At 41.4% G+C, this 23,418-nt stretch overlaps 1 protein-coding gene across 2 annotated transcripts in view; it reads right to left on the reverse strand.

Moving 5' to 3' along the window:
- Nucleotides 1-23,418, reverse strand: part of LOC120555797 (AT-rich interactive domain-containing protein 3B-like) — a 62,545-nt gene that overhangs the window by 16,409 nt on the left and 22,718 nt on the right. For both annotated transcript variants that reach the window (XM_039794876.1, XM_039794878.1), the window contains exons 3-4: nt 15,143-15,217; nt 13,464-13,536 (exon numbers count right to left, since the gene is read on the reverse strand). In XM_039794876.1, the coding sequence (XP_039650810.1) occupies nt 13,464-13,536; nt 15,143-15,217 (148 nt within the window). The remainder of the gene's footprint in view (nt 1-13,463; nt 13,537-15,142; nt 15,218-23,418) is intronic.

Genomic DNA, 23,418 nt, shown 5'->3' on the forward strand with positions numbered 1-23,418 from the left:
CAGAATAAATAAGATTAGGTCCAGTGAAGCCACAAGTATCCATCTACAGAGACATAAAGACATTGTGCTACAACATTATCAACCAACGCCATGATGGGACTATACCAACAACAGTACAATAACACATGTAAGAAGAACAGAAGGCAAAGTACTGTGTATTCTTCATCTGAGCAAGGAAGTGACAAAGCAACTGTACATATGTCAGATCAGCTCTAGAACATAAAGTGCTTTTTCACATGAGCACATTTCATGTGTAACTTGATTGATTAGAAAAAAAATGATCTACTTTGTAGCGCAACCTTTACTACAATCTGTACTAGGTTTGTGTGACGCGCAACGCAAGGTGGCAAAGAGCTTGTACGCTTGTATGCGTAGGGACTGACTCGGTCACTCATTTTGATTGCCGTGTCATTGTCCCCGGTTCCATAGAAGGGGACGTAGCAGTCTGACAAATGCAATAGACAAATTTCAGATTCAGCCTGATATTTTATTAAGATCAAATACCACTAGAACCTTTTTTTATTGTCCCTTCCTCCCAGTTTTCATTCCATCTTAATAAAAAGAACAAATACTAGGGGGAATAAAAGCAAACATTCAATGATAGATAGGCTAAGTCACTTGTAGCTATATTTACTCAAGAAACAGTGAGAGTAGCTTCTAAGTAGGAATGATTACAGTGAGCAGGCAGCCAGTATATTAAAAGAGCTGTCTTCTGTGCACTGTCAACGGCTTCAGCCTGTGGTGTAAAACATCACAAAACTGGCGAGGCTCCAAACAACAGCCAGGAGCTGTAAATCTCACAGGGTGCTGTTCACACACTGGGGAGGCTGTCAGACTACAAATAATGACACCATTAGAACTTGAATTACACGATTAGATGTTTTTCCAAGTACAAGTTGTCTGTAAATCTCGGCACCGACAAGCCTGATACAGTTTGTATGATGGAAAAAGTACTGTTAACTATTTTGTCCAGCCTTAATCTTTCGACAGTAATGCATCTTTGAACTGAATTATAGAGACGGGACAGAAAGGGAGCGAAAGAAAAAGAGGGAGAAACATGACACCTTATCCATGGGTCATGAAGATGGGTCACGAAAAGTGAGATGGCCTCTCCAACTGTAACCCAAGTCCCCTCAATCCCTAGGGACCCAGCAGATCAACTGACTTACTGGACCCCAATCAAGCCCGGCTGATATGGAGCTGACAGAGAGATGGATGAATGGACGGATGGATGGTTGATGTCTCTTATGCTGCGTGGTTATTCAGGGTGACTGGTCTTTCTGAAGGTTCTCAGAAATAGAGAGGACGTCTGACAGGTGTATGTTTATGTTTATATAATGTGAAAAGACATCCTTGGGTAGGTATGTATGTATGTATGTATATATTTTTATTTATTTTTTTCCCCAAGGATGTCTTTTCACATTAAGAAAAATGGGTCACTTTACAGGAATACACCAAAAGAAATAATTTAACTAGAAGGGAACTTTGGAGAGCGCAGACCTCCACCGAGACCAATGGTGCATTCACGTGCTCCACGGATGTTCCCATTTCCCGAGTTGGGAAGTCATGCTTCTGACTTCGGTGTGTTCATGAGCTTTGAGTCATAGTGTGGAAACGACATGGATGGATCAAGTGAGCCACGAAATCTGATCAGAAACAGATTTTTTTTTTACCATTCAGATACCACATGAATGCAGCACAAATGCCCTTGTTGTTAGACAAAGTTTCATGCAATCCGGGCCAGTAGTTTTTCTGTAATCCTGGTTGCAGACAAACAAACCCAAACAGAAAACATAACCTCCTTGGCAGAGGAGTTATACGTTGTGGATTTCACAGAAAGCTGAGGGTAGTAGAGGAAATACTCAACAAATAAATAATAATAATAATAATAATAATAATAATAATAATGCAAGTATTACAAGTTTCAGGCCATGACATGTTGCAATTTCATAGAAAAGTTGTAGATAGAATTAAAGAAATGGTTAGACATTTGATGGTTGAACAGGAGAAATTGACCCCCCTGTGCTCTGTTTTGTGTTTGACAAAAAGGAAATAATTATTGACTTAGCCTGTATCTACTATATGTTGATGCATCCATCCATTAGTGCCTTTAGGCGGTTTCTCCTTGTCATAGTGTAGTTACTCCACCCAGGAAGACATATTTGAAGTCAACCAACCACTATCTGGCAAGGTTTGTCTGTCATTAACATCTAGTTGACCAGTGACATTGTGCAGGTGACCGATACATTTGCAATGTACTAGCCAGAAGCCAATGCTTTGTGTGTTACTGCGAGGTCACTTACTTTATGATTAATGAATCAGATAATAGTATGCTATATGCCTTCACTTAAAACTACAGAATCCACATAAACCGGTTGCATTGCTCGTCATGAGACATGTAGTGTGAACGTTTCTCTGCTCTCGTTGCAACTTTGAGTCCATGAAAAGCGCTATACAAATTATTATTATTATTATTATTATTATTATTATTATTATGTTGCACAACTCTGGTAAAGCTTGTTTTTGTTGAAGATTTTGCATCACTAGTATTGATGAAAGATCCAATTTTTTTCCATAACTTTCTGAAACCGCTTTGTAAGAAATGTGTCTTAAATAGTGTGTAGTTAGTAGAAGTAAGTTAACAAAATGGATAGACATAATTTGATCAGTACTCCAAAAAGGTTTACGTGTTTAAATGCATCCTTTATTATCTCATCCCTCCATCGGTTTGAACCTACCTTTGAACTGGCTTTAATTACCCAAGCTCTAATTATGACTGGATTAAAAATATTTTGGCAAATTAAAATGTATGAGCAAGCTTTAGGAACAAGGGTGAGCAGCAGATGACACCTAGGACATTTACAGTTGTAGGGGGGTACAATGTTGACAATGCAGTGGTTATAATTAAACCCGGACGATACGGGCCTGTATTGTGAGTTAGAGTCAGTTAGGAAAGGGTCAATACAAGTTGTTTTCTATCCACAAGTTAAACTACTCGGTTGCTAAAAAGAATGAAAACACTAAAAGATATACAGTCAACTAAATTATTATTAACATTGAGTGCCTAAATCAGTTTGCCGTGAATACATGCTTAAGGATGTCCATATGGTTTTACAATTTGATGCATCAGATATCAAACACTAAATATTAAACCCTTATTGAAAACGTACTAGGATATATTAGCTAAAGCCTTTTCATATCACAATTTAAAACTTAACAGCTTGGTCAGATATGACCTCCTCTCTATTTACATCTGGCTGAAAGATTAAGTGAGAGAAAAGCAACCCAATAGCATGGCCTTGTAAACAGACATATCTGATCTTTGCAGAAATGTCAAGAATGTATGTCACAGCAAGATGACAACGGTATGTTGTACGCACAATAGAGGGAGGGGCTACGGCATCAACTGTAGGCTCTTGTGATAAAGCTGCAGAAGTTATGCTCAACTTTTTCCACTTGAGTACCTTGAAACTCGGGTAAAACAAATCAGAGATCTTAGAAACAGACAACGAGGGCAATAAAAATAATATTTAGAATGAATAAAAAGAAAAATGGTTAATAGACCATGTATAAGATAAACAATGTAAGGAAGAGAGAGGCTGTGAAAGATATACTGTACAAGTAAAGAAACGAAAAAATAGAAACAACACTATCTCTTCATTGACAATGAGGTCATCTGTGGTAAGTGCCAGTGACGTCTTCACTGGCAGGTGCAACATTGACAGTGTCCCTCTCCCTTCTAGCAAGCTTTATAACACCGCTAACTGTTTGAATCAATGGACACCCGGATAGACAGATAAAGCCATCAGCTGACGAGTCCCATTTGGGGCCCAGCATCACTGATCAATACGGGAGACATCAGCTGCTATAAGCCGAGCAGAACAAGGGATATGTTGAAACAGGCGAAGAGATTGCGGGGGGTTGTGCACTAATCTTGGAAATTTCAACTCCCATCAATGCTAATTACTTTTAGCTTTTGGAATCCTTGACAAGGGGGTCATACATTTACCTTTCAAGGATTTAGCTGATGCTCCTAATGCAGAGTGATGTAAAATGAGGTGAATAGCAGCATATGCATTGGTTTCTTAATTAGAATTTAACAATACTCTGTATAAAAACCCCTGTATAAAACCCCTCGTTAGTGAAAAAGGAAAACTGCTAATTACTACATGTTCAGGTTTGAAACTGTGTTTTAAAACGAAAAATATCTCCAACTGTGCTACGTTTTAGCACAGTTTCAGAACTAATCTCTGCCTGAAAATGTATATCATAGACCATTCACATACACTGGGCATGTGAGTGTAGGGAAGGCCGAGAACGCCACTGGACACAGGAATTGTTGCAAATCGCTGGAATAATAGCTAACAGGCAGTAGCAGGGCCGGTTCTAGCCCTTTGGTTGCCCTAGGCGAGATTGAGTTTTGCGCCCCCCTCCCCCCAAGTCTTGCAACACCAGATCTCCACAGCGCTGTGTCAGCAATAGAGTAGCAATGTATGTTCATTTTAGTTTCTAGCTTCCATGTAAGTTAGATGGCACCAACATTTGGTCTAATCATAACCGGTCTGGCAACCCAAAGGCCAGTTTTTTGTTTCCAGATTTGTGTGCATGGTGACTTATGATGGGGGGTCTGGGGGTCCACCCCCTGAAAAATTTTGAGCATTAAATACTTCATTTCCTGCATTCTGGTGAATATTTATGCACTTTATTTATTTTTTTTTACCTTTTTCTGAATCAATTTATGCTGGAAATATCTTTATGTAAAGGGAAACAGAGATTACAATCCAAATATAAAAACATAATGGAATATTTTGCAGTAAGGCTCTCAGGCATTCTGTATTACTTTCATCTATTTATTCTCCTTTGGATTGATGTTTCTAATTATATCTGAGTCAGCACACATGTAGCCTAGGCATCATTTACTCTTCCCTCTTTTGCTTCTTTTGTTGAGGAAGTAACCACCTTAAACGTGCATATTAAAATGATTCACCTGAATGATATATGAATTAATTTTAATGAATTAATAAACCCCTGGACTGTAATATTACAGATGTGTTTGAGCAAGATTTCTGCTCATGTTCAAAACTTTGTGCACATTCAAAATACAGTATATCTCATCTGTGTTCTCTGGAGGTTTGGAGGAGTTTTGATATTGTGAGAAAAATAAAGTGATAATGCAATAGACTATTACAAGAATAAAGTCACTATATTTCAGAAAATAATCCACCTGCACCATAGTCTGCTGTGCATTACGTGACTGCTCTGCTGATACGGTAGATCTCAGACCTTCTGACAGACACAGAGCCCCGTTTGGGACGCTGGTGTCTGAATGAGACCGTTTAGGGAAGTGGCTGTAGGCTACGCTGCTCTACATCGGAGGTGGAAACACAAAACTAGGCAGAAATAGGGACACATCTGCCGCAGCATGCCCACAGCAGAGCGCGTCCATTATAAACCTGAAGCTGCACAGACCAGGGAAGGTGCGTTTCAGCAGCTCTGTGTCTGTGCCGCTGCTCGTCAATATTTTTACAGCGAGAGTGAACACTAAGCGATGCACAGGTCTGCTTCAGAGCTCCGTGTGTTTGAGTCTGACCCATAGACTGGAAACGTCGCGTAATGAAATGTTGACAAGTAAACGTGTGACTGAGGGGGCGCCATAGGATGATCTTGTTTAATAAACACGTTTCATTTCGCTTGTCATTCATAATTCTATTATCAATGGGAAGTAGACAGGGCGACACGGCGCCCCCAACACTTTTGACGCCCTAGTCAAGTCAAGTCAAGTCATTTTATTTGTATAGCACATTTAAACGAACAACTGTTGACCCAAAGTGCTTTACGGGTAAAACAGGGAAGGCAGAGACAATATGCCTTAAAAATACATAATCACATGTGCGAGGCACCATGAATACAAATAGGCAAAGAAAGAATTAACAATGCAACATAGAATAAAATAACAAAAGGAACAATGTTTGTAAAAAAAAAAAAAAAACGACCTAGGCGATAGCAATCGCCGGCCCTGGGCAGTAGTAGCATTATAAAATGCAGAATTTCAAGGCTAATGTCATTTGTTTTCTTCCAGAAAAAAGGTCACGTGACAGAGGGTGTGACTAACCAGGCAAGGACACTTCGGCAGTGATAAGACCCAATCAGGGAACGAACGCGGGTGTCGTTGCATCGTTTCCAAAGGTCTCCGTTTCTGCCCATCAAGACCAAAATGCAACCCAGCAGTTTTCAAATTAAAACGGTTTCCAGCAGCATTTCCAAAAGTCTCTGTTTAGGGGCTCGGAAATGCCGCAGTAGGGGACACGAGGTGTAATTGTAAGATTTGCGTTTTAAAACAAAAATGTAGTAGTGTGGATGTTGCCTAAGTTACGCAACAGTTTAAAAGCCAAAAAAAGAGATCATGGCATACTGTATAGTACAGCATGAAAAAACAACATTTTTAGACCTGGCTGCAGAAGATGAATTCACATCTATCATAACTTGTTAACGGACGATTACCTTTATCTAATCGTGTATCCCAAACAACAAACCACATTAACTAAAATGCCATCAACAAAGAGGCAATAACATTTGGCAACGGTGGGTTTAATGTCCATTTCTTGCCTCAACTTAAGCGTCTTGTTTTCCATTAGGCCCCTTTGCACTTAGATCTTTGTTACGGTGTGGCTCAAGCAACACTGTTGCAGAGCTACGCTGGAAGTGAGCTCAGGGCTATTGTGCCGGTGTAGGGCTCCTCTGGGGGCTGTAATGTGTTTCATACCATCCATCACAGGGGTGTGGAGGCCAGGAAACATTGTTTTAAGAGCACACACAGGACACAGATGGAGAAGCAAGACACGCAGATAGGTAGAGATAGCCGAAGATTGAGAAATCTGTTTGATCACATGAGAGCTTCATGTGGGAACAGCTTAAAGCCCCCACAAAAAAATATTTTGAGAGGAAAAAAGTTAAATATTTCACATGAATGGGACTTACAAATGATGTAAAGGAAAAGAGTGCCTAAAATGGATCTTAATGTGGCTAAATAATAATAATAATAATAATAATAATAATAATATGGTTTTCTTGATTCATAAAATGTTTTGTCCTGGCTAATCTAAATCTAGGCTATGTCAGTCATATTATTCTTATATCCTTAGGCTGCTTTTACATGATGCCTTTTAGAAAGTTCCTTTATCAAAAATATGTCATTCATTTGGGGAAAAGAATGCTGGCTGATTCAGTTTCAGCCCCCAAACAAGCACAGGAGGACATGCTTTGATACAACTTTGTCAGAGAAGATATACTCCTGGCTCTACAAGACAGATATTGGTGCATTTAGGTGCAAAAAGTAAATAAAAATGATCACTGAGAAATAAAACATGGGAAGAATTGCACGTGTGGCCCAACAGTAGTCAACCCAATGGTAACGCTGAAATATTATAGTATTTGATTCTCACATTTGGTTTGCAGGGTATTTACAAATGTAATCCACTGAAGCCAAAACATGGTGCACGGATCTGAGGGGCCGGTGTTATTTTTACCCTGAACGATGACCTCGCTGGGAAGCATGAATCTGCTTGAGGCCTGCACTCGCCCTCTTCCTTGCTCGCTTAGGTATAAACATGGTGATTAAGAATCTCCCAGCTCTGCAGCTTAGAGACTCAAATCCACATACAATATGGTACGTAATTAAAGATGGACAGCACAGTGTCTGGCTAAATGACAGAGGAAATGACAGGGAGGCGGTGCAGACTGGGGGTTGGGATGAAGAGACAGAGAGAGGAAGAGACACAAAGAGTAGTCTTGGTTGGTAAGAAACAAAACCGAAAAAAAAAAATAAAAAGTCTCAAGATTCTAATCTAAAGTCTCCCATCACACCCCCACGCACAAAACATCAGGAAAACTACTATTTCCTTTTGTTTTGAAGGAAGAGAAGAGCATAACCACCATAGATGTACTCGCTCCCCAAAGGCTGGGCTGTAATTTGCCAGCCAACGGTGGAGTTTAGCAAAAGCAAAGATAATCTCAGCCCTCACATACATCAACACAGTAACCACTAAATCTTTGATCACAAATGCAGGGGAGGATGTGTCCAATAAGAATAGTTTAGACTTTTTTTTTTTTTTTTTTAAAGAGTCTGTCTTGGTGGAATGATTAGAAAGCAGTGGTTGGAATTTGTGTATCTTTTGGGTCCCCACCCTTTCCTGAGAGTAGGGGCCCTTTGCTACCAGTGCTGGTGTTTTAGTATGTTTTCCTGATTATCTGTCTGTCTGGGTGGTGAGCTTGGTCAGTTTTCAAAAAGGGAAATGAAAGAGCATGGCTTCGTTTCTACACATGCTGGCCGATGCCTCCCTTAACCTCCCCTCTGACACCCTGGCACCCCGTCTGTCCTCGTCTCCCACTGCAGTTTCCCTGTCTGCCTTCTCAATCATTCATCCTCTCTTTTCTCCCTTTTCACACATAACGGACACGCGACGGTCACTCCCTTGTCTGCTGTCCGTCAGCGTTGCCCTATCAAAAAGGTTGGCCCCACTTTTTGGACATCATTAATCATCCCATGTGGGACAGGAGGCCCCGACCCAACCCCCGGCCTCACCGAGCAGGCCACAGTGCGGCCCTCCGCCCCTACCCCCTATCCCCCATGGTGTTATCAAGTTTCAGTGGTTGTAACTGTAGCACAATAAACAGAGGGGGGAGGGAAATGGGGTGGGTGCAAAGGAGGAGGAAGGGGATGGTGACAGAAAGAAAAGACAAGAGAGGACAAAATGTCATTTCCTAAATACATTTTATTGGTGCATTCCAAGTAAAACATGCCTCGTGGGTCACAAAAGTGCATCAATTTGGAGAAGATGCATGTTTAAAAGGAATCAGAACACAGAATCTAGTTGAAAGAAGTTGATCACCCAATTTCAAATAAAACATATTACATTAATTGTGTAATAGTTGTCCAGCAAAGTAGCAGTTCAAAAGGGCGATCTCAAATGAAAATCACTTCACCTGCAATCCAACACTATCTACAATGGACAAATGTGCTGTACCCAGTGTTTTTGTTGTTGAACAAACCAGGTGCTGCCACTTTCCAGAAGTTGTGGGGTGTTAACTAAAAGGAAAATGAGGCAATATCAAAGAGCCAGAGAATGTTCCTATTGTAGTGTAGTGTTTGTACAGAGGGCCTGCCTGTTAAGAGGGCCAGTGTGAGGCTGACCGGGGGAGTAATATAATGCATACATGGATCCCCCAGAGCCCATTCATGGTGTAATTGGTGTGGACAGAGCTCTCGGTCTCAGGGTTACAGTTAGGGAAGTTCCTCTAATGTCCTGCTGGGAGGCCACTCTTTCCACACAACAAAAAAATAAATCCAGCTTAACAAGGGCGTAAAATGTATTTTCTTCAAATGTGGAAAAACTGGCAGAGCTATTTTAATTTGTTTTTTGATGATGTTTTTTTATTTAAATATCAGTTGTCTGACCTTCTAATATTGTCTGTAGTGAACTAAAAAGTGCAGTCGTTTTGTTTTACAGTAAAGAAAAATAAGATTTAAAAAAGGACAAATATGACACTTATTACACTAATATTGACATCCCATGTATGGCATTTTGATTCAAAGCCCCTGATAACATTATCGGCCGTCACAGTGAAGATGCAAAGGAACGAACAGAGCAGAGCCACTGCCAGTAAGTTTAACCGTGGAGCTGCAGCTAAATGAGACATCTTAATTATAAGCATTATCTCCCCTTGCTTCCCTCCTACTCCTTCCATTTAATTCTGTACATCTTTCTCCAGCCCCATCAAGACCATTGCAACAACTTAATGACACAGATAAGTCCAGCTTACCACTTTATTCCTATTAACAGACCGTATATACTACGCAGGGATTTCCCCCTAAAATAGCTCTAAAGCAGAGATAGAACACCATGTGGTCCCTCTTAAGCTGAATCTACACTTCCCATTAGAGTGTCATACTGGTGACTGCGACGTGTGGGGTTTTGTGGCTGAAGTAGAAGGCGCTAAAACACTCGTCTTTACCATCCCGTTACCCCCTCCCTTCTCAACTGGTGATTTCACTGAACAGGAGCCTCTCTCTCTCTCTCTCTCCTCTCTGGCTCTGTCCATCACAGCCTGTGGCCATTAATCATCTCAAGTGGACAGCGCTGACAAGCAGTTGGCTGCATCACTCTTTTATTTTCTTCCTCTCCCCCCCATTCTTTATTGCACACCCGTAGCTCCCGCAGCCTCACTCACTGACCCCCGATTAACTCTTCGCAACCCCACCTCCTGCCCCAATGAGAAAGTGGCTGGGTGTCAAGCCAAAACAAACATTCACCCATCTGCTTGAATCGAAACCTTTGAGGTGGTTACTGGCGTCAAAGCTTTTCTCTAAGTTCCCAGTGGGCATGAAACCTGTAATGGATATGATGAACCGTGATGTCGGTGGAACTCATGAAGGCAAAGATCATCCAACAACACACTTCCAACGTAAGCAGCCCGAGTGCATTTACATTACATTTACATGTCAGTCAGGCCATTAGCTGATTGAGTTTCTATCCGCAGCGAATGACAGGAGGTTCAGTGTATGTGTGTCTTCAGCCATTTCTGTGATGCAGAGCCCATCAATAGGCCCCTTTACGCACAGACTCGTTTTAGGACAGCTGCTTAAATTCCTCAACCATTCAAAACACACACACACACATACACACACACACACACACACAACACGTGACTGTTTTAAGCGCAGAGGCAGGAAATGGGAATCCCTCGTAAGTTTTCCTTCCGCTGTTGCTCTCAAGGCCTGGAGGCCCCACGACGAGGTGGGAAAAGCACTTCACCATTTGTCTCTCTCCAACCAATCTGCTTCACAAAATGAAGCAGTAGTTTTTAAGCTTTCTGCTTGGAAGGTCAGTCAAATGAAGAGGCTGTTATTATTATTCCCCCCCCCTTCTTCCACATAGCGATGTTAAATTAAAAAGTCTTTCCAAGTACTCTTTCATTAAAAAAAAAAAGAAAGAAAAAAAGAGTGCAATAATCCTGAACCCATATCTATGAAGTGAAATGGAAGGAGGAGTAAACGCTCAGCAATTAGAGGCTGCCATTAACAAGAGCTTAGCTAGGCTTGTTCTTCATTATACTCTTGGCACCAACAGCAAAAGGGGAATCCAACAGAGCAATTTGTTCCCTGTGATTAGGATTCTGGTTTGAGAGACAGCGGAGGTCAGCCAAGTGTCTCCTATCTTAAGAGAGGAACTCGCTCTAGAGTAGCTGAAATGATATCCTACCCTCCTGCACAAAGCTGACATCACAATGTCAATAGCAACGTCCCTGTCATAATCTTGCAATCATATTTAAAGCAGAGTGCAGCCACGGAAGTTTAGTTTTCACCTTTCTAGTTATAAGAATGTCATTTTTTTTGTGGGGCCCATTCACCTTGAAAAAAAGAAAAGAAAAAAAGAAAAAAAAAAAAAAACTACTTTCATCTCTCATTTTTTTCCTTTTCTTTACACTGACATTTCTATTTATTTTTATCGGCCACAGACCCTTGAACTCCCGAACTACTGGTCACATGTACTCATGATGATACAGGAACTTGATCCACACAAGCCAATTCCAGTTTCACTCAATATAACTTACTCCGCTACACAATTTAACAAAATGAGTTCTAATTTTCAAAATTGATTTCAGTGAATCAGTGTTTTTTGTTGTTTGCATTGAGGCTTTCCTTTTTTAAATGAATGTAATCATTTAGTCCATATTTGTGTTGCTCAAAACACGATTGGACGATAACAAAGACAAGCTTGTTTTCATCTGAATGTTAACCTACTGTCTTCTCCTTAAGTAAATGCAAAGTTAGTGAAAATAATGTGACATGGTCCACTGTAATTAGCCAGTTATCAGCTGGTGGCATTTTAGTCAGCATGATGGATTTCTCCATCTGACCAGCGTGAGTAAAGGGTCAGCCAACCACTCCCAGTGTCTGCCACTGGACAAAGATGCTAACAGGGCCCTGACAGATCCTTTCCCTCCCTCTCGCTCGCTCTCTGACTCGGCTTAATTCATCACCCTCCAAACAAGACCCCCGGGTGCTAAGACCAGGTCAGACACCCAGAAGCTGCTTCTCTTGTGAATGTGAGCTTGCCAACATATGCGTATAAGTACGCACACGTGCGTCGATGCACATTGACCCATCTACACACATTTACGCACCATTATCATCTGCCACAGTCTGGTAAAACAGCTATGCGTCACATACACACTTGCATACATATTGTATCACCCATCATAGCCTGTGACAAAACATAATGAAGTATGAACCACTCACACGCTCACAGACCATCATAGCCTGCCAAAACATAATTTAAAAGTATGCACCACTGTAATAACATTGTGATTCACCTTGGGAGGTATTGCTCAAGCCACGTAACTTGCTTAGTGACAGATTTGTCTGATAGAAGCCTAAGTAGATGATAGAAGCCTAAGCACATTAACTGCCCTGGTCAGATGGGTCTTGTAAGCGGTGTCAAAGCAGCACGGGGTCAGCTGAGCCTCCTTGGCTATTGGCCAACTCAATAAGTTAGGCAAGTGCCAGATCCTCTTGGCTCTGATAGTGCAGAACTGCAGAACCACAGTATCATCGGGGGCAGATCTCACCCGCTGAACACTCAGAGCTTTTACTCTAGGGAAGGGAATTAGTAAAAGATGAGAGTCACAGTGAGAGTTACAGCAGGTTTTTTTGAGTTGATTAGTGCCATAGCACTCTTGACAAACATTAGGGCAAGCCAATAGATTTGGAGCACCAAAGCCAAAAAGGAAAGAACATTAATAATTTGTATGGGCTCTAACAAGTGTATGGCCACATGAATTGTTTGTTCCGTAGGCCTGACACCAATCAATCTATAGTGAAAATTCCAGATGCTCTGGAAAAAAAATAGCACCCCCTCCTCACACTGAGGCAGGAAATGACTCTTAAGAAATGGAAGTTGTGTGGTATTTGCTCTTTCCACAAAGACAGAGGGAGGGAAATGAACTCCAACCAATATCCATTTTGTAGCAACTCTTAACAGAAATTCATAATGCAAAAGGTATTTCTATGGGATTTAAAACATTGTGCATGCCATGCCGTGTCACAAGTTGTTGTAGTTTAAAATGTATATTGAATTGTCTACAGGATATAAAGCATGAAACCATAAAGCTAAACCCAGATATTAGGACCAAATCAGGAATCCACTGACAAAGTACACTTCAGCAAGTCCATTTTCACCAAACTGTAACATGTAGAAAACTCATATATGAATGAGTTTGTTGAAAAGGTCCCTTATGTACTTAGAGAATTCTCATGTAAATCCCAATTCTACCTCAGATTTTTAAATGTATGCCAAACCGCTGGATCTGACACAAGTAAAAGAAAATCTATGCTCTGGAAAGCCCAAGAGAAGACTCAGCTGCTGCTAAAAAAAATCATGTGGATTTCTGGAGAGTACTCTTACCTCTTTTCTGCATGAAGGTGAAGAGGTCATCCAAAAACTCTTTCCTTTTGGGGTCATTGTCCAGCTCATACAACTGAAAGAGAAAACAGATGCTTATTAGGGCCATGGTGCACCAGCTTGTCAGTTGACCACTGCATGTAGCCAACAGTCATCTGTCGTTTTTGCTGTGTGTGTGTGTCTGGCACTGATAGTCAGTAGTCAGCATGTTAAATTGTCACTGGAAGTACTTCCGGTTAATTATTTTGTGCAGTTTTGAGTGCAGTTCAATTTTTGCCTCTGCCCTTATTTTTTTATTTGTTTTTACTTCTTCCAAAATAAGACCGCAGTCTGATAATGGCAGTTCGAAACAGAGAAAAACCTTTCAATTGCAACATTTTTGTCAGACATATTCTCTATTTGTATGGTTTAATCAGATTGACAGGAGTCTATATCCACGACGTTCCACTTCCGGGATTGCTCCGGTGCCGCAGGAAATTCAGCCAGATGCATGTCTTTTCGCCGATGTCCATTTCCTTCCGCTTACCTTGTGTTGGAATTTTAAACTCCGGTGGATTTCTGAGGACTATGGTTAACTGCTCCTCAGATCTCTGCAGGGTCAATCCAGACAGCTAGCTAGACTATCTGTCCAATCTGAGTTTTCTCTCGCACGACTAAAACAACTTTTGAAAGTACACGTTCCTTCTCGAGGCTATTTTTCAGCGGCTTTGTGCGGAGCTCAGCGGCGCCCATGACGATTGTGATTGGTTTAAAGCAGGGGTTTTCAAAGTTTTTTAAACCAAGGACCCCTTAACTAAAAGAGAGACGGAGCAGGGACAGATACTACATATATTGTATAAAATTAGGATGCATATTAAACTGGGCCTACAATAACGTGTGGGGCGACTTAAAGCCTTCATACATATTTTTTTTTGCATAGAATACAAAGCTATTACAATAATAATTGTTGGCATGATTCTATAAATCATGTTTTAATGTTAAACATACATATATATAATCCTTAGGATTAAGTGTATCTGTGGATGGTTATCTTAGTGCCTACCTTACCTATAGGCCAGTAAGCCTATCATCAGTGGGGATTTGTATTTGCTAATAATATGTTGGATTCATGTTAACACATTTAAAAAAAAAAAAATATGTTTTAAACTTTCAAAAATTTACAATAATTTGGAGGGCCCCCTGCAGTGACTCTGAGGACCCCCTAGGGGTCCCGGACCCCCTGTTGAAGATCTCTGGTTTAAAGAAATGCCAATAAACCAGAGCACGTTTTTCTCCTATCTCAGAATGCTGTGTGGGCTAGCCAGACCCTCCTCCGCAGCGCCTTGGAGGGTGGTCTGGCAAAGCAAGACTAGATGGACAGTGGCGTGCAAATTGTTGGCTACTTTGTTTGGTTCGTCTCTGCAATGTTCTTTGCAGCACAAATACTGTATTTCCTCTCATATAGGCACAGAAGGTACTGAACATGCACGTCAATGGCCAGCTGACCATTAGCGGTTACTTTTGTGGTGTGCTCTACTGCAAGAGGTTGGAGATTGTATCACATGGTTAACGTATTCACAATTTCCAAAGGTTTGACTTTCATAAGAACTAATGTTATTATGTAATTGGTGCAAAGGCTTTTTGGTTGTTTAATCAATGAACCCACTGAAGCCACCCGGTGATCACAGTCTCCAAAGGCTTACCTTAGCAAAGTCTCTGGAGGCTTCTCCTCTTCCTTTGCTACCGTCAGCCTCATCTGCCCAGCCTGCACTGCCATTCTACAACAGACAAGAGAGAAAACACAGATAAGGTCAGTAAACAATCAGAAAGTGGTTACAAACACCTACAGAGAGGGTCCAGTCTGTATTGAGTAGTGGTGAGTCTTTCAAAAGTAACATGAATACTATTGAAAGGATTACATTGGTATTTGCTTTTATTAAATTGTGACAGCTTTAGATATAGCAGAGATAGAGACAGGAGACATGGGAGGAGTGCAACAAGGTCCCTGGCCGGAACTGAACTGGGGACGCTGCCTGGTTCCACCACTAATGTAGTTGCACATTTGTGATTTTAAGAAATGACTTTGACCTTGAATGTTTTTTTTGTTTGTTTGTTTTTTTAAAAGGTGTTAATTTGATTTCTAGCTGCAAAGATCCCATCAGGTTGACTGCCTGTGGGTCAAAAAGTCCATGTCAGGCTAAAAAACCTGAGTAAACTCTAAGCTAGTTACAACAACTACCAACATTCTGCAACACAAACACATGAAAAATAATATATACTCTAACTCCAACAGAGTGCATTTTCCAGGGGTTGAAGGAGTAACCTCTGGAGTTATTGTGCCCCTGAGCTCCTGTGTCCCCCCTCCCCCTTCATCCTCAAACATCTCCATTTGACCTAAACCATCTGCATCTGGGCCTGCCCTGCCCCCACCCATGTCTTCCGACCCAGCTGGATACAAGGGCCCCCCATCCTTCAATCTTAACGCAGCTGTGGCGGGTGGCCAAGTTCATGGAGTGTAGCTGGCTGTCAGGAGGGGCCATGGGAGGGTGGGCTGGTCAGTAGCCCTATAACTAACACACACACACACACACACACACACACACACACACACACACACACACACACACACACACACACACACACACACACACACACACACACACACACACACACACACACACACACACACACACACACCTTTGCAAAGGCCGATCATGGCTTTGTGTATGTTTGTGAGTGCAGGGAGGGGGGGCAATGGCCCCACAAGACGGGAAGGAAGGAAAATAGGGGCAGAAAGGGGGTGCACGGTATGTGCCGACCAGGAATGTCTCCTAAAGACAAAACCTATAAAAGCATCAGGAATCAAAACAAGATCCGTTTGGAGGGGGACGTTAATAGCTGCTGTCCAGGGTCTAGTTTCAAACGGGAGCCCATTGGTCAGTGGCAATTACAAGGCCTGAAACGAGAGCCGGGAGGGCAAAGGTGGTCAAGGCCCCTGAGAGCAAGTCATTTTCACCCTCTCACTCTCTGTACATGTAACGGTTGTCAACATTAATGCTCCCTAAACAAATACTCATCAGCCATCAACTTGCAAACCCACTGCAAATGGTATGTTTCAGGGTAGAGTTAAAACGCATGAAGACAAAATGTGATATCTGCTACTTAGAACAGCTAACACCCTCTCTTACGCATTAAAACTAAAAAAAGTCTCCAAAATAGTTGGCTTTATAAGGGTGGAAATTAACTTACATGACGACAGCAGCAATAAATGTGAGAAAAAAAAAAAAAAAAAAAAACATTTCCCTCTTTAACTCATATGAAAGAATGGTCATTTTCAGTTCCAAAATGCTACATTTGCAGTATGAAAAAAAAATTATATTTGAAGTCTAATGTTTAAAGACATACCAGTAGATTGCTGTCCTCTCCAAAGTGAGAGTTGTGTATCTTTTCGACATTGGCTTCTCAACAGATATCTTTTGTTGAAAATGAATCTACAAAACAGCATTTTCCTCATCAAAAATGTATTTCGCTGTCAATTTACATTATCTATAGTATGTCATAGAGATTACAACAGGATCGCCATGTGAGGGTTAATATACAGTATACTATAGTACATTTGGACGCCTTATGGACCTTTGCACACAATTTGACCACCTATGGTAACCTTTAACCATTATAAATCATTATAACAGAAGATAATTTGGATTGCAGTCATGTAGAATCTCACATGCACGGAAAAAAAAAAAACAGCATTAGGCACTTCTTATACATGCTGAATGTTCCCCATTTTATGACCCAGAGGTCGACACTGTGTAATCTAACCGACAGTGACCAAACAAGAAGCCTTAAACATACATGGAAAACACCAGTTAACAAGTTAATGTATTCTGCAAAATCTTCAAAGTGCAACAAAGTGCAATTCCACTTCTAAGTACAGAATATCAGTATCAGTTATTTAGAACAGTTAGAAAAACCTGTGTGAGTGAATGTTTATGGAGACTATTTGCAACAACAGTATGACCTGTGTGTGTACCTACAGTACCCACTGATAGCTGTATAAACTGTGAACTGTGTTTAGCGATTTAAAATGTCTAATGCATTCTATAATTTAACAGATCTCTGGCTCTTATGCAGAGCAAATGACTATCAGAATCAGATGTAACTGCAGAAGAACAGGCGATTGCTGCTGGGTTACTGCCCCTTGGATTTGTTAGGTGAACAAAATGTGTTCAGACACAGACACACACACAGACACACACACACACAGACACACAGACACACACAGACACACACACACACACAGCCCCTCCCCTCCGCGCACACAGCGTCTGTCTCCATGAAAACGAGAGAAGACGGCTGACGAAATTCACAAGTTCACGAAAGGTTGGTATCTCGTGAACACCTTTACACAATCACATTAAAAAGTGCTATACAAATATTTGATATTCTGAATACAATGTTGTCAGTGCGTTATTAATGTTTGAGTCCCGACTGACTCTTAGCAAACAAGCGATTGTGCCCGCTTTAGAAAGTTAACTAGTCGCAGGTTTGCGGTAAAATGCAGTTGGGTTGTCGAGGTCAAAACACTATATGTAGCAGCTGTGAATCAAATAAATTTATTCTAAATAATGTTATGTCATTTTTTACTCTTACAATGAATGTTTGCTGCTTCAATCCAGATGAGTATTGAAAAGTATTTTCCGCGAATGAAAAAGGCACGTGTTGAGGGTGAGGACCAGTCTGAACTGGAGGTATCAGTCTGAAACAGAGCTCAACAGTCCCACCAGTGTAATTAGTTAGGTTATTAATTTGTTTACAATATTTTCAGGCTTCAACCAGTGCTGCTCAAGCAGAAAGACAGGGTCAGGGAGAGATGGAGATAGATTAGTTAGGAATCGGAGAAAGAGTAGGAGGACAGCATCCAACAGCGTGTCCTCCTCAGTTTTTGATACTTGATTGTTACAAAAATAAGTATTTATTTATACTTAATTTAGACCCTGGTCCCTGTGATCGAATCCCAATGAGTTCCTCAAAAAGTTCCTAGTCCTTTGGGGAAAGTTCCTGCGGTCGAAAAAGGGGCTATACATAGATTTCATTTTGACAGTCACCATGCTTTTCTTCATCGAGCAGTCACTGCAGTTGCAGGGGGCCAAATCTTTAATCCTTGTTCAGTACAAAAAGTACTCAAAAATTCTGCAAAAAGTTGCATGATGCTACACAAATCTATTACAGCAAATATCAGATTTTGGTGTTTATAGATAGATGTGGGAGATGAAGACTTATCTAGAAATCGCTAATCTAGAAAATGTTCTCACACTGTGATAGATTACTCCCTTAGTAACCATCTGTTGCAATATCTCATCCGCATACTCCCGCACATAATTTAAACAAAACATGTCCACTCAAGTGTGCTCCATCAGACAGACTGCTGACTACTGTAGCATCCCTTCTGACTTAACTGTGGAGTGATCGCTCTTACTGAACAAGGAGTCCGTTTGTCCTCCTCAACTGTAGAAGGCAAGCTCTGGCTGTTTGGCTGGAATGAGGAAAACAATAGATGGCGGTAAAGACAAAAGATAAGGTAAGAGATAAGATAGACTTCATTAATCCCACACTGGGGAAATTCCTGAAAACCAAACTATTGTAATAATATATATATTATAATACACATAATATAGAATAATATTATTATTATTCAAAAGTATGAAATGGATACACTTTAAAAAAGGTTATCAATTCTTTTAACCAACAGCCTTAACCAAAGCAACTTACAACAACCAAGCAGTTGTCTGCGCCATGTGGCTGTCTGGACTTTGAGGCTGTTGATATAAAACTCAATTCAAAAGAAGTCTCTCGGATGAGAGACAAATTGTCTTTGAAGTCCCTGAAGTCCAGTTGTCTTTGATTTGAACCCTTTCTTGGATAACTATGACCTGGATGATTGAGAACCTTCACAGACATTAAACCTTTGGATCTCAAAACCAATGGACCGTTGGGACAACAACAAATGATTCCCTGCGATTGGGTCTGGGAGTGCAATTCTGTGGTCACTTGTCATTACGCAAATAAGTTCAGTTGCATCTGGAAATTGCCTGCTTCTCTAGCTGGTTAAAAAAAAAAAAAAAAAAAAAGAAAAAAAAAAAAGGGCAAAAAATGAAGATTTTGGCTCCTAATGGGCCTTGGTCAAGGGAGGAATGTTAACACTGTGTTGCTTTTTGTCAAGTTAAGAGTGGATACTGTTGTTTTGGGACAACTCCTACAGTCACCTCAGCCCCTTCATCACATCCAGTGCTCAAAAATAAAATTTTAAAATGGAAATTCCATCTCCAATTCTGGTAAGGTGTGTGTGTCGTTCTTGCTTCTGTGTTTCTACTGTATGTATATATATATATATATCATATATATAATATATATATATACATATATATATATGTATATATATATATATATATAACACACACACATATATATATATAAACATATATACATACACAAATATACATACATAGACTTTTCTTTATCTCATCCATCATCCATCCATCCATCCATCCATCCATCTATCCATCTATCCATCCATCTATATCTCTATCTATCTCTATATCTATATCTCTATCTATATATATAAATATATAAGCCTTCATATGTTTAAGCAGCCCATGTCTCCTCTCTGTCTCTCTCTCATGCTGTTAGCAGGTTTAGGGGCCGGGCAGTGGGTGGCCTAATCATATTATGGCCGAACGTGACTGACTGGCGCAGCGCCAAATCAGGGATAAGAAGAAGTGAGCAGTAGCTGGTCATCGCCAAGGAGGGGTGGGGGAGAAAAAGCTGTCCACACATTGACGTACATAAACAGTTCCTCTGTACCTAAACGAAGTTCTGGCTATGAAAAGGTTTGTTTTTTTTTGAGTGGGGGTCTACAGGTCTTCTGACGTTCATGTAAGTTGCCTAGGTGGTCACCACTTAATGTTCACACATTTTTATTTGGTATTATTCTGTAGAGTTTGTAAAAAGTTAAGTCACCCTCTACTACTATAGTGATGACACAATTAACTTGCAGTTTTGAGTCCTCACAAATAATTTTTCAGCTGGGGAGGATTTGGCTTCTTTTCCTAAAACACTTTGAGTTCACCAGTTGTGAAATCCATGCATTTGAATTGTGTATTTATGTGACAGCAATGTACACAATACAGTGGACAACCTTCCGCCTGCAACAAGTTGACATTCTTTGTATGTCCCTCCAGGTGTATGGGAAAAACTACGCAACACACTTCTACTTGAATGTCGATGCATAGCTTGAGGGTAATTCTACGCAGCCATTATTGAAAGATGTCTGGAGTAGAGCCACCATTTTAGTGAGGCCAGGCATGCCGGAACAAGAAGGGTTAATGGCTGCTGCTTGGGGAGTGGGGGATGGATGGCATTGATTGCTCAGGATGTTGACATCACTTCTCCAATTTGATAGTGGAGCTGTTATTAGATGAAGAGGCTTGTTCTTAATAAAAGCATCATGTGATTTGCCCTCACTCTTTCAGTAGGAGGTTGAGTGGGCTCAAATAGCAGCCATTGAGCTCGGGGTGTACTCATTGTGTTAGACTCACTTTGGGAATCATCTCAAGATCATGAAAGCAGGGAAAAACTGGATTGAGTACATTTCCACAATAGCTAACTGCATATTGTGTTGACTCTTGCTGGAGGACTCTGACTGGTGGGGTGGTAGAAAAACAAGTGACACAATACCTCATCTCAAATGTAGAGTGGGCCTGAAAACAGTTGTTTTGCAGCCTGCCTGTTTAATCCTGCAGACCAAACAAGGCCTAATGAAGAGAGGCCCGTGCCACATTAGAGCCCCGTTAGCCCTGAGCCATAACCCTAACCCCTGTCTTCCCGCTCTGAGCTACTGTCATGGCTCAGCTGTGTCCCACCCTACAGACCAAGTCCCCTGGGCCACAGCCATTGAACAGTAGGCAAATCAATAGCCCTGGATGTGCAAACACAAGGGAAGTCCCCAGCCCCCTCCGGACGCAATCTCACACAACACGTCAATACTCATCATCCTCAGTCATCTACAGCCCCGCTATAGGGAAACTGAGATGAGGGCAGGATCACAGCTCCCAGGGTGATCTAACCCCTTCCCCAACACCCCAACTTTGACTAACACAGTGAAGGTTTCCATAGGAAACCCTAATCAAATTGCAGTTGTCTACAAAAAGAAACTGTGTAAACAGCCACCCTTTGTCCTCAATGAAAACAAAATACATGCACACACAAGCAAAATCCCTATAGCAACCCCAGCTAGTAAACCAAGGGTAACAAAATGGCACTGTGCTCTCAGTGAGAGCAGTGCCAGCATACAGACACAGGAGGGAGGGTGACTAGTGAAATTCACCAGCATTCCTGTACACCAGTAACAGGACCTCACAATAACAGTAGAGCCCCTCTCATCCCACAGGTACTCTTAACATCTCATTCCCGGACTAATCTTTTTTAGCCAAATTGCTGCCTGTCAAAACAGTTCAGCAAGGGAAATCTCTTAAACAGACACAGAGGCAGTAATTTAATCACAATCAAGGCCTCCAGCAGAAAAACTGGATCACAGCCAACAATAGTGATAAATGTCGAGTAGCAAGAAAAGAGGCTACACGTGCTTGCAAACTTGCACATTTTACTAGAAAAGCAGTTAAAAGTTTTCTAAAATGTGACTAAAATGTACTGTAGTGACCCAAGATAGATATAAAAGATAACTTTATAGGTATTTGCATTGTACACTTATTTTTAAAGAGAACTGGTTTTATGATTAAAGCAGATTGCATATACAGTACTAAGCCTGTTTCCTCAGCTACTGGAGGATAACAGCCCTGATGCCTTAAGTTTAAGTCTTTCAAAGAAAGCGAATCTGCTTCCTCTCAGCATGCCTGTAAAAACGAGCATTGTGGGGGGCAGCAATCTCTAATCCAAATCAAATAATTGGTCTTGATCCCACAGCGGGACTCCAGGAATCATTTATAATGGCTGTTGCCGTGGGGAGGGGTTGATGGGTGAGGGGCGGGTGCATTGGGAGTTGGGCTGAGCGGACGGCATTCTTTTTCTGCTAACCACTGTAAAGGATCTCAAGCTGCCCGTACGCTGCCACCAACAAAGGCTCTGGCTAATGGTGATTCCATGTGCGACAAGAGGCAAGTAAATCTCACTGCCACCCGGGAACATATGGTAAAGATCCTGCTTACAAACAGATACACTACTGGTTCTCTGCTCTCGTTAAGAATTATAATGGAGCATAAAAAAGGCCACATATCACATGTGAGCAGGCCGGCAGCAGAGAACAGGACCCAGGGGCATGCCTGCCTCGGAGTGTCCGGTCATGTTTGTAGCTGGAAGAGATTTCTGGCTTTTGAGGGGAACAGACAAAGTGGCAGGGACAAGGGGCTAAACGTCCAGGGCAGAACGTGTTGCTACCTGCCCCGGCATCAGCACCTCTAAACAGGCCACTGAAAAACAGGCCTTCAGGCAAGACCACCCCTCCCTCCATTAATCACTCCAATTACAAAGCTGAAAAAGAGAAAGAAAGAGATGGGGTGTCACAGATAGAAAGACAGAATGAAAATAGACAGGCAGGCAGGCAGACACACGCAGAAGAAAAACTGATCAACACACTTTTTTCACCTCATCCAATTTTACACCTAGAGGGGAGGAGAGGGAGGGAGGGAGAGAGAGAGAGAGAGAGAGAGAGAGAGAGAGAGAGAGAGAGAGAGAGAGAGAGAGAGAGAGAGAGAGAGAGAGAGAGAGAGAGATATGTCTGAAAGAAAGGGGTGGATCTGCATATTTAGTTCCTGGGTAAACATGTCTGTTAGTGACCAGCAAGTCTGGTTTGCCAAATAAACTGACTGCATTTGTTCAGCTCCAGCCCTTTCACCAAGACACCACATTCCACAGGCAGAGGCCCCATCCCCCAATACACTAGCTGGCCCCTTTCGCTGCCTCA

This window comes from Perca fluviatilis, chromosome 3, assembly GCF_010015445.1.
Source record: "Perca fluviatilis chromosome 3, GENO_Pfluv_1.0, whole genome shotgun sequence".
Taxonomy (NCBI): Eukaryota; Metazoa; Chordata; class Actinopteri; order Perciformes; family Percidae; genus Perca; species Perca fluviatilis.